The sequence below is a fragment of the Brachyhypopomus gauderio genome, chromosome 1, assembly GCF_052324685.1.
Source record: "Brachyhypopomus gauderio isolate BG-103 chromosome 1, BGAUD_0.2, whole genome shotgun sequence".
NCBI lineage: Eukaryota > Metazoa > Chordata > Actinopteri > Gymnotiformes > Hypopomidae > Brachyhypopomus > Brachyhypopomus gauderio.
The window spans coordinates 12,648,436-12,661,108 of record NC_135211.1 but is presented as its reverse complement, the minus strand read 5'-3'; the positions used below and the strand labels follow the sequence as shown (position 1 = coordinate 12,661,108).

The following is a 12,673-nucleotide window of genomic DNA, read 5'->3' as shown; positions in this document are numbered from 1 at the left end:
CAGATCAGAACGCTGCTCTGTGACTCAGCCAAACACAAGTTATTGGTCCTAAGTGGTCAGAGCACTGAACAAGGTGGTGACATTCTCCTACAACGTGGTGCTTTTGGCTGGAAGAAATTCACTGACATCATCACAAGTCAAAGAGTAAGCATGTATTATGCTACCACAAATTCTGTTATTAAGAATCTTACATCAACATGCATAGTACATCATGCTGAATTATTTAAAAATATAGAGAAGTAATTTATGTTTAATGGTTTCCACTTTTTTTCCCCCCTTTTTGTAGATTAAAGATCTCTTGAGCCAGTCAAGTCCGGACGAGCGAGTGAGTCTGACTGTGTGCTGTGCGGGAGAGGGGGCCTGGAGCTCCCTGGGGCTCGACCAGGAGCACTGCGTGCTGGACTACAGACTGAACCCTGACCCTGTACTGCCCGAGATGGAGGGAGTGACAGAGTTTACGGAGTACGTCTCGGAGACCGTGGACGTCCCCTCCCCCTTTGAGCTGCTGGAGCCGCCCGCCTCAGGAGGCTTCTTGAAGCTGTCCAAACCCTGCTGCTACATCTTCCCCGGGGGCAGGGGTGACTCGGCCCTGTTTGCCGTCAATGGCTTCAACATTTTGATTGATGGCGGTTCGGACCGGAAGTCTTGCTTTTGGAAACTGGTGCGGCACTTGGATCGGATAGATTCTGTTCTTCTTACCCACATCGGAGCAGACAATCTGTCTGGGATAAATGGGCTGTTGCAGAGGAAAATTGCAGAGCAGCAGGAGGAGCAGACCCATGGTTCAAATGCATACGGAGAATGGACGAAAAACCTGATCTCTCCCGAGCTTGGTGTGGTGTTTTTCAACGTTCCCGACAAGCTGAAGACGCCCGAGTCGACTCTGAAGGTCAAAAGAAGCATTGAGGAGGCTTCCCTGACCTTGCAGTATCTGAGCAAATTGGGCATCAGTCCCGAACCTCTCTATCGTGTTGTTAGCAACACAATTGAGCCCGTCACGCTTTTTCACAAGCTGGGTGTCGGCAAACTAGACATGTACATTCTAAACCCCATCAAGGAAAGTAAGGAGATGCAGTTTTTCATGCAGAAGTGGGCGGGTAACAGCAAAGCTAAGACTGGCATCATCATGGCCAATGGTAAAGAAGGAGAAATTTCTGTGCCATACCTCACATCTATAACCGCCTTGGTTGTCTGGGTTCCTGCCAGCCCCAAAGAAAAAATAGTGAGGGTGCTGTTTCCTGGAAATGCTCCACAAAACAAAATTTTAGAGGGACTGGAAAAACTGCGACATCTTGATTTCTTGCGTTATCCAGTTGCTACTCAGAAAGACATATCATCTGGAGCGCCCCCTCCGGTTATCAAACAAACCAAACTCAAACCAAGGACTGACAGCAAGGAGAGCTTGAAATCTTCACCGAAAATGCACGCTACTACTAAAGCAAGTAAGAGAGAAGCAAATGAGGATATTGAATCAAAGAGTGATTCAGTAAAGGAGAACAAAGTTGAAAAGAAGCCAAAGAAGTTGAAGGAAAGTGTTAAAACTCCCAAACCAATGAAAGCCAGTGTAGATTCAACTGATACAGTAAAGCTAGAGAAAAAGAAACTGCTGAAAGAGAAATCTCCTAAGAAACATATCAAGGAAAAGACATCAAAAATGGAAGAAAAGAAAGATAAAGAGAAGAAGGAAATTAAAGAAAAGAAAGACACGAAAAAACATGAATCAGTTAAGAAATATGACAATAAAGAATCCAAAATGAAGGACGATAAGAAGGCAGATACAAGTAGGCCGGAGTTAAGGAAAATCACCAAACCCGACTTAAAGCCCTTCACACCTGAGGTCAGAAAGACCCTGAACAAAGCAAAGGTTCAAACTAAGCCTAAGACAGAAAAAACGAAAGCAGTCAAAGAACAAGAAAACAGACCTGCTGCTCAAAAGGTCTCAAAAGAGAAACAAGAAAATGAGAGATCTCTGGTCTCCTCCCCAGAGGATCTTACCAAGGATTTTGAAACATTAAGACAAGAGGAACTTGAAGCACCTACAGAAAGCGGAACACCTGCAGTTCTTCAGGCCCCAACATGTCCAGACACGAGAGTTCCTCATACGGAGTCTCCTGACGATGAAGGCATAATCACTACTGACATTGAGACTGAATCCTGTGATGTAAAGCAACCATATGGAGGAAAAACCACATCCCTGACAAAAACAGGAGACCAACTTGAAGATGCTGCTTATACAGATTTTGACCACGGGGAGGAACGCAGCAAAGACACAAACGTGGCTAAAATTTCAGATGTCACAGGAAAAGTGGATGACAAAAAGTGGCAGGACGTGAAGGATGAAGAAGAGGATTTTGGGAAAAAAATTAAAAAGAGTGACAGTGAGGAGGAAGAAGACGTTATTGAGAAAGCTGAGCTAGAGGAAGCAGAGGACACTGTTCACATGGAAGAGCTGAAATACAAGTCAGAGGAGGCCAAAAAAGAAAAACTTGGTAAGGGTTGGGATGGCAAGCAGAGTGACGCTAAACCCGTCAAACCTGCTGGTGCCACCGAGCATGTCTCTTTCATCCAAGATGAGACAATTCCTGGATACTCGGAGACTGAACAAACCATTTCTGATGAGGAGATCCACGAAGAAACAGAAGACAGGATCCCTCATCTCCGCTATGATGTTGGCTCTCATGATATTTCTGTCCCTGATGAACCTGGCACCTTCGCCTCTGTCCATGGCATGAAAGAGATGAAACCTGCAACCATTTCAGTTGGAGCTGATTTAACTGCGAAGGGAAGCAGCGTGGGTCAAGAGCCAGTTTCAGGTTTCACCACGAATGCCATTGCTGCACCTCTAGCCGAAGAGGAACATATATCTTCAGCCACCTCCATTACGGAGTATGATAAATTATCCTCTTTCACTACATCTGCTACTGAAGATCACTCTATTGCATCTGTGACAGCACCTCCCACTGAGGAAACAGGAAAAACCTCCTTACTCTTAGACACGGTGAACAGCGTGCCATCACCCAATCACACAGAAGGAAAAGAATACTTGCATTCTGCTGGCACAATCTCTCCAACATCATCTTTAGAGGAGGACAAATGCTTCAAGTCACCTCCGTCAGAAGAGTATCAACCCGTTGCTCCAGAGCTGGAAAGTACCAGTAAGCCCAGTGTACAGACACACGAAGACGACGAGGACGATGAAGAGGACGACGAAGATCAGACACCCAATGTCGACATGCCTCTCGGAAAACTCCATGAAGGTTACGCGTCCGCTGCCATGCAAGGCAAAGATCGAGATCTCGACAAATCCCCATCCACAATGGGATCCCTCTTCTCACCTGCCGTCCCACAAGTGAAGGAGGAAGTGGCCTCTCTTTCCCAGCTTGAGACCAAATCTGAAAATGACGAGAAACCTCTATCCGCTACACCTTACTTCTCCAGCACACGAGAGATGAGCAGTGCTTCAGATCTGGAAGAACGATGCCCAAGTCCAGATGATAGCACGTTGAGCACAATGAGAGTGGCTTCACCTACACAGTCAGGCCCTACTAGCAGTAGCTACTCCCCTACTGAGGAGAAGGTACAGAAGTTCTTACCTACGGAGAAAGAGGATAAAATGGAGAAAGACACGTGGGACACTGAAACGTTTCCAAAATATGAAAATGTTGCATTAGGTGATGCTATTAAAACGACAACCTCTGTAAAAATATTGGAGGCTGAAAGTGACCCTTTCAAAAGTGGCCTTTCAAGCACACGGGCAACATTTGATGACTCGGGTGAAGAAGAAGAAGAGGAGGAGGAGGAGGAAGAAGAAGAAGAAGAGGAAGATGATTATTATGGAAAGGGGGATTTCAAGACCTCCAGTAAAACTAAATACAAAGAAGAGAGAGAAAGCACATTCCTTGATGAAGATGACACTTGTGAGCCCCCGGAGACCCTAAAAGAGGAGAGACCGTTTGGAAAAGAGGGGGAGGATAAGAAGGATAAACAAGATGCCATGACCTACTTAGAGAAGGAGCACAAAACCAAGATACTCAGCTCTGAAGAGGAGGAAGAGAGCGAGGCTGAAGATTGCACTTACTCTAGTGTACAAGCGCCTCAGGGCAAGTTAGATCCAGGGTCAATAGGTCATGGTGGAACGAATGTGTCATTCATGGAGAGAGATGACACAACAGTGACCTCCAAAGATGGTGATAAAAGTGTCCACTTTAACTTATATTCTTTTCCCGAGCATGAAAAGGGTCCCAAGGAAGGGTATGTGCGGGAAGTAAGACAAGATACACCTTATGTAGGGAAAAGTTTTACATATTCTGATGTATATGATAGTAAATCTAGTTCAGTTGATTCCTCCTCCCCTAATTTACCAAAGGACCTCAGTGGCAAATTTGATGAAAGTGATAGTTTCCTGAAGGAATCGGAGAAAAAAGATTCCACATTTATGTTTATGGAAACTACAAAGACATCAGGTTTTGAAGAATCTCATCTCAAGGAAGTGTTTTCATCACACAGTGAAACAAAACCCCTGTATGGGCATGACATTTTAGAAGAAAAACCCACAGACAGCCTGACTAAAACTGAACAGGAAACAACAGAAAAATCCTCACATCCTTTCTCAACAGAGAGAGACTGCATTTCTGTTACGTTTGATAAGCCTACTGCCAGTGGAGAGACAGAAGCTGCTCCGCTGAGCGATTATCTGGATGATCTCATCACTTCAGGCTACTCCGTAAAGAGTGGCGGTTCCATGGTGGCTCAGTCTTTGCGTGATGTGAAAGGAGCAACGGTGGGAGACTTGAACATGTTGGCACACGGAGAGGAGGATGATGAAGAAGACGACGAAGATGACGAAGATGAGGACGATGATGACGACATGTACACAAGGCGTGTTGGTGATAGTGGCATGGAGAAGGGTGTCAAAGACAGACTGGAGGAAGCTTTAAGCTCATTCTGTGGTACCACCACCAGCACGGCACCTTCTGATTTTAAGGAGGAAAAGAAGGATACCAAACAGGAGTACACACTTGGCTTTGATAGTTATGGTAAACCCCCAATTTCTGCTTCATTTGAACCCACAATAGGTCACAAGACAGTAGAAGAGCCATTCAAAATGACTAAAGGTGAACCCTCATCACTACTGTCTGGAAGCCATGTAGCAGAATATGCCTCTGGTTATGAATATTCTTATGGTGATGAGAAAGATTCTTTTTCATCTAGTCAGTTGGAGGACAAATCCAAGAAAGACAATATCTACGATCAGCCTTACTTACCCCTGTCTGCAAAATCAAAAGAAGATCAAGATCACCGTGATCACAAAGATCTCGAGTTTGAGAAGCAACAAACACCAGACATCTTGTCTAAAAAGCCAGGAGATTCTGTTTCACCAGGCTTCACCTATGCAACTACATCAGTTACGGCATACTCCTCCTCTTCCTCCTATAGCCACTCTTCCTCCGCTTCTGCATCGCTGTCTGCCAGCCGCCAGTTTGGAGACGAGCTGGAGACCCCTGCCAGTGCTGGATATGAATACTCTTCCTTTAAAGATGAGCACTCCCTAGTAATGGATTCACCGTTCTCGAGTTCTGGTGGGCTCGTTAAAGATGAGTATCTGGAGGTGTCAGAAAAACTCACTCCTGCTGCAACTACGACAGAGTCAAACTCCAGCCTCGCAAGGTTTTCGCCGTTTTCACCTTTTGAGGAGATCAAACCTTTCCCTGCTCAGTCAGTTGCCACTGCAGATGACAAGAGAGGAGAACTCGGCAGCTCGGCGAGTGGTGCCTTGGACAAGGGGCCCCAGGGGGCATGCTTTTACAAACCAGAATGGGGGAACGAGTCGAGTTTGCAGTCAGAATACGGTGCCGCTGGACCTTATCATATATCCAAGTCTGCAGAAAAGGACTTCATAACGAAAGATTTGTTCGGTGCTGCATCGACACCTTGTGATGACGCAACCAAGAAACAATATAACGAAGACACAGAGAGCAGTGAAGAGGAGGAAGACTACATGTGTGAAACTGAAAAGGACACACTGCAATACCAAAGACCTGCGTTCGCAGCCCAAGCGGAAAAGAAAGATCTGTTTTCCTTGACTGAAAAACTCACAGTGGACTCATCTGCCAGTACGGTAGCCACACTTCCAGGCATGCTGACATATATTTCTTCAGTTCCGCAGCCAGCTAAACCTGATGCTGCCAATGGCCCTGCAGAGGTTAGCACGTCGCTGGCACCAGACTCCATTGTCGGAGCCACCAGTGTAACACCAAGCCTGTCAAAACCTGAAGTGAAAAGCAAGGAATCTGAAGCCTGCAAGTTAAGGAGTCCGTTTGAATGGGAGATGCAGCAGCAAAGAGGCATGTTCCCAGGAGCTTCACCTCCACACTACCGCCACGAGGATGAGTATGAGGAAGAGGAGGAGACGGAGCCCGAGCATCCGCCTCGTCCTCTTTCCCTCACTTCTGCAGACAAATCCTTCCCTTCTTACTATAAAGAGGAACAGAGCAGGCCTGATGAGACGGATCAGCAGCCTGATTTGTGCGTGGGGGGCGGTCCCTTCTCCTCCTCCACATCTCCAGGTTATTCATCCTCCGAGTACAAGCAGAGGAAGGGAGACATGTCTCCGTCATTCATCAACCCATGCCTTCGCCAGCTCTCCAGCGATGAGGACGAAGAGGAGGAGAGAAGCCAGGACACGGAACAGCAGCAGCCATCGGGCAAGACAAGATCCCACAGCCAGCCTCAACGTCACTCTCACAGGGAAGACAGCGAGTCACACCACCTCTCCGGGGCCATGGCCGCAGGGTTTGGCCCGACGGGAGAGGACACGCCCCCAACCTCCGTCAGCGAATCGCTGCCCTCGCAGACGGATTCTGATGTCCCACCTTCCAACACAGCGGAAGGAAACGCGGAATCTGATGAGGACGGCGATTATCTCCCCATGGATAAGTCATCTGTTGCCTATGGTGGCAAACACTACTCTTCCAGATCTTCAGAGAAGAACCATGATCCGCTGCCCTCACCGATGATGGACCCAGCCCCTTACCCACCACATCCTGACGTGTGTATGGTAGACCCCGAGGCACTCGCCAGCCTAACGGACAAATCTCTAAAGAAAGACCCAAAGACAAAGAGCTTGCGTAAATCAAGCAAGTCAAAGTCTCCTGCTAGGAAAGCCGACGCCAGACACAAGCGGTCCCCCTCAAAGGACTCTTCTCCTCGGACCGCCTCGCTGAAGAAGAAGGATGTAGAGGATGATCTGTCCAGGTCAAGTCACAACACTGGCAGGGGACTTGTCAACGGCATTAAAAGTGTTTCAGGTATTTGTTTTATGTATACTTGAGCTGTGCATTTGATATAGATGCAGAACAGATTTTTGTCAGTAATTGCTTCTGCCAAACTAATGCAAGTTGTGTTTATCGTATAGTATTCTAGGCAGCATACAGCTAAGGTTTCAGTAATATGAATTGTAGCTCACAGAGTGCTGATTAAAACTGGATTTTAATGAAGCAGTTGTTTCCAACAGGTTCAAGCTCAGCAAAATCCAGTTCTGCTGTGCCCCCTGGTCCCCCCATCTATGTGGACCTGGCCTACATTCCAAACCACTGCAGTGCTAAAAATGTCGACCAGGAGTTCTTCAAACGCGTGCGCTCCGCCTATTACGTTGTGAGTGGAAATGACTCCAGCAGCGGAGAGCCAAGCCGCGTTGTCCTGGATGCTTTGCTGGAGGGAAAGGCACAGTGGGGGTCCAATCTACAGGTAGCACCTTACTAGTTACTTGCTAATTAGGGAGTCCTAGCAATGAAGGTGCAGAAGACACCAATTAATTGGGCATTTGTATAGCCAGATTGCAGAGTTGAAAGTGAGTGGCTCAGATAATACAGATTATTATTTCATATTATCTCATATAAGGAATCAAATTTGTTTTCCTTTCAATATATTGACAGCTGCTTCCATTCACTGAAATCCAGTATCATCCCATTAGCTAAAATCTGCTTAAAAATTTGCTTTTTTCAGGTGACACTGATCCCGACCCATGACACGGAGGTGATGAGGGAGTGGTACCAGCAGACCCATGAGAAGCAGCAGGAGTTGAACATCATGGTGCTGGCCAGCAGCAGCACCGTGGTCATGCAGGACGAGTCGTTCCCTGCCTGCAAGATTGAGTTCTAAGTCTGGCTCGGCCCACCAGGTTCACTCTTCTACTCTCAAATGGTCAGATGCAGTGCTGTCTGTGGTTTATTCAGAGTAACAAGCCCCATGCTCTTTGACTATATTCTGCCTGATACTATAATTTAATATTCCCCGTTTGTGCAAAAAAAAAAAAAAAAAAAACCCAGTCCTTGGTTTAAACAATTCACTGGTTTTACAGATCATGTTATTCTACAGAAAGACACTAGAAAGATGTGCCTTTGACTTTTGAAAATTTTCAAGTTGCTCCCTTTAAGCTTTGGATTGTGAATTAAATATCCTGGCAATCTTCTGGTCCATTGGGTAGTATTTCATGTTATTTGCAATTCCCTTTTTAATACCATGCTGAGTGATGACACTAATAGTAAATGTGACCCCTTAATTTGCAATTAGACATATTAAAGCACAAGTAAACCTCTTTTTTCTGTTAAAACCTCCAGCATCTCCTTTGAACACTACAAACAATTCAAATGATTTCCTCCCGCTGTTTGGTTTGCTCTACCCCTATGTGATTTCTGAAGGCACCATTCTTCTTCTGCGTACAGCTTCTGACCTACATATACGGTCTTTATTTCTCTTTCCCTCTCTGTCTCAAGCCCACGCTCCCACCCACCCATGCTGAGCCACAGATGCACACACGGTACACATACCGTTGGGTTTTAATCAAGTTACCAGCCCCTTCACAAGCTGATTACACCACTAATGCCAGCCAGTCTTTCGCAGTTTTGACAGAAACAGCATAATTACCAGTAGTCCAGTGCTGTGCGGTCACTACTCTAAACGCGTTTCTGTCGTGTGGTCGGAAACACACTACAAGTCAGCTCAGCTAATAACAACAATGCAAAAATGCCTGTGCTGTTTAAAGATAGCTCAAATGTAAACATGTTCCATATGCTGAATCAAGCACCTGAATCTACAGAACTCGATTTAGTTTTTGCCTACATACCTTTAATCAAATCAAAAGGACCTCACAAACCAAGAAGGAATTAAATAGTCTCAGTTCTGTCTGACGTGTTGTTTTTTGTCTTATGTGTAAAAGTGAAGAGTATGGTTCAGTTATATGATTAGGTTAAGTCAGTGTTTACTAATGTTCATTAACATGCTGTATGAGGTGTACATTAACAAAGTTAATTGTTACTTTGAATAATTATTATTAGATTTTACAGAGAGCAAAGTGGTGTCGTAATTGTTATTTTTAAATGTTTTCCAATTGCTGAAAATTCTCATTTAAATTCAGCTGCACTTTATAGTGATTTAAATAATTTATTTTAACTTAATTCACTGTAAATATGGCTAAGAAAAATATAAACTGGATGCAGGTGTAAAAAGCATGAGACCAAGTCAAAACCAAAGGAATGAGCAATAGAAAATGATTCTAAACACGGAACATTTGACTTATGACCATTATAGTGTGAGGTTTCTATAAAGTGTGCATGGTAAAACCTGCGTAAGACTGTGTGTATGAGCACAAGAGTGGGAGAAACCCCAACTATAAATAAAGCAAGTACATGAGTCTTTTCCAGGGACTCAGCACAGTTGAGGGATTTCATTTAGTTTGTTGGGTCAGTAAAAAGCACATGGTGTCATAGCAACAACATAACCGTCCTTGCCGGGGCTTGTGTTTGTCTGATTGTAGTTCAACTCAGTACAACATGACGATATATATATATAACATTTGGAAATAAAGTACAGTAGTATTTAAGATTAAGATAACTTTTGCTTTTAGAACAAATGTTGATTGTTTTTTTGATGTGTCTTCATTACTCAGCTTTGATAAAAAGGACTAAAAACCATTTAAGTTAAATTGTCCCCAAAATTTATCAAGGCTGAAACAATTCCTCATTTGCATATTTTCAAACCCATCTGCGTATGAAGTAAAAAAAAAATTCTAATCAAATACTCAACTGATGTGGTGGTTGCTGTACAATTAGGTTGATGTCAGAATGTAAAATATGAGATTAAAAAATTGTAGCCATGTATGAAATGCATGCATGTATACTGCTGAAGTAGCAAAAGACAAAATACGCTGACGAATATGCTTTGATGTGAGACTTTAATGGCCAATCTCGGGATTAATGAGTTAAACATTGGTGAAATGAAAAACAGATCTGTGTGTGCGCCCCTCCCCCCTCTGGTTTGCTGAGTCACCATTTCTCCCCCATAGACTCTTACTTTGTTTCCATAGTGAAATGCCAGAAGTGTGCTTCTGCACTGCTGCCCATATGCTATATAATTATTTTTTTCCATTTCTGGTCGTCACGTTATGGTTTTGTTGGAAGCTTAGCAGGACTGCTACATTTTTAAAAGGCAAAAGTTTTATTTTGCAAAGCCAGATATTGTTTTTGCTTTTATTTCTTTCAACTGTTAACTGTTTATAAAACTATTGATTTCTGATAAGTGCGAGGGAGTCAAACAGGTCTCGATCTGGGTCCTGTTAGTTTTGTTCAGAGACGGTGTGTGCGGATGGAAGGAGTGTGTGCGGATGGGAGATGTGTGGATTATTACTTAAATGTTTACAATGAGCTGTAACTTTTGAGCTGCTGGTTACTTTGAAGTGCTAAGAGGAGGTGCTCTCCACTAACATAGAATATCTAATCATCCTTGGTGACAAAATGGACCTAAACAAACTGGTTTAACCATCAATCTTACAAAGACAACAAATGTTAGGCAGACCGAACGAAATCATTATTCAGAGACCATTATTCAAACACACCCGACTGCCAGACTGAGTGACCAAATCACTGATTATATTTTCTATTTAAGGTTTATAAGCGTTTGTTTTTATTACCAACTAAACTCAAGCTAGAGAAAATGAGCAACAACAACAACAAAAGCCGAAAGCAAGAAGTGCGCTGTGCAAATTATCATTTAGTTGGATTCTGCGTTTCTCACTCATCATTGACTGGATCCAGTCATTCAATTATCGCATTCACTTCAGACTAGCTAGTTTCTGCATGTGATCTTAAATTTGAACTTGTACGTCCTAGTTGATAATGATATTAAATGAAGTACTATTTTAAAGATATATATTTAAATGCTAAGTGTCTCAATGCCACATATAACCCATCGCTCTGTTATTTTCTCGAAGGAGACTGTATTTTTTCGTTCAATATTCTCACACCCTTGTTTACTTTTTTATTGTTTTTTTCTTCTTAATTTATGTGCAATATCTTGTATGTTTAAGATTTCTCTAAATGTAGGGTATCTACGAGTATGTTGTTAAAGGGTAAACCTGGTGATCACCAATAAAATACTGTGGTTGGAAAATTATACAGCTTCAGTTCTTCTGTAGGAGTTTAATGGCAAGTCTAAAAATACTGAACTGCAGGATTATTTTTAATGTACATTTTTCTTAATATGCGTAAGGAGATATGAGATGCAGCAATGCGTCTGTGTAAGTACAGGAGGGATTCCAGACCTCTCACTAGCCGAACTACTGAGCTCTCCACCGAGACTGAACTGAGAAGTGATGTAACGCTGCTAGACAGAGACCTGCATTATGTCTGCACCTCCTACCAGGTCAGTGCAGCAGATTAACACAGACATTTAGGGGTCTGGCTCACTCTCCTTCTGGCTAAGGCTTTATGTGCATAGCATGACCTGTACATAAGAAATGCAGAATAATTACATGTTCAACAACTGTGAGGAGGCTGAGCAAAAATGAGACTAAAGGAAAAGAAGGGAAAGAGAAGGAGAGCATGTTAAGAGTTGTAGCGTAGAGCCGAGTTGTAGTGACTAGTGGCAATTATAGAGTCTGTTGGGGCCCTAGGCAAAAATTCAATAAGAATAAGAAGCCTGAGGCTATTCAGCCTCAGACTGTTAATGCAAACTTCGCAAACTGCATATTTGCACATATCCCCCCCACCAACAGGCCCCAAGTATTAGCCTGCCTTGAATGGTGGAAAGTGTTGTTTCTGGTGATTAAAGTAGAATAGTAACGATAGATTCTGGAGACAGAGGACACAACAGAAAATTTTTCCATTTGACAACGGCTTTGTAATTTAATAAGGGCAGTGTTAGTTAAATTCAGTTACATGCACAGTTCCTGTCTGATTTGATCATCACTATCCTGAAGGAATATAATGATTAGGAATTACAATGACATCATTTTTGTTAGCAAGTATTTGCAGAGTCTCAAATAGTAAAAGCTTACAAAGCTTACGGCCGATCAGGCAGTCATGATCAGGTCGTGCTTGTTGGGGTGTGGTCCAGTGGCGTAATGCTGACGTCCACCAACAGAAATCCAGTTGGCACAGGCCGACAACATGACGGTGATGTCAGCGTCTGGGTCACATGGCTATTAACGGTCTGAGCCCCTCTTCGACTCACGGCCCTGACTTTTATCCCCAGCTAGATAAATGGAGATGAACAAAGCCCTAGTGTCCCTCTTAAACGGCGTTCTGGGCACACAGGCTACGCCAGCCACAAAGCTTTTCCTCATGTCCTTTGAGCGGCAAGGCATCACTTTGGGTGACGGCTGCTGACAATACTCTCA

General features: G+C 43.8%; 1 protein-coding gene across 3 annotated transcripts in view; it reads left to right on the top strand.

Moving 5' to 3' along the window:
- map1aa (microtubule-associated protein 1Aa) overlaps positions 1 to 11,448 on the top strand; it is a 29,574-nt gene extending 18,126 nt beyond the window's left edge. For all 3 annotated transcript variants that reach the window (XM_076997332.1, XM_076997326.1, XM_076997338.1), the window contains 4 exons: positions 4 to 144; positions 287 to 7,307; positions 7,514 to 7,746; positions 8,005 to 11,448. In XM_076997332.1, coding sequence (XP_076853447.1) covers positions 437 to 7,307; positions 7,514 to 7,746; positions 8,005 to 8,160 — 7,260 coding nt within the window. In that variant the 5' untranslated portion in view covers positions 4 to 144; positions 287 to 436 and the 3' untranslated portion in view covers positions 8,161 to 11,448. The remainder of the gene's footprint in view (positions 1 to 3; positions 145 to 286; positions 7,308 to 7,513; positions 7,747 to 8,004) is intronic.
- The last annotated feature ends 1,225 nt before the right edge of the window (positions 11,449 to 12,673 follow it).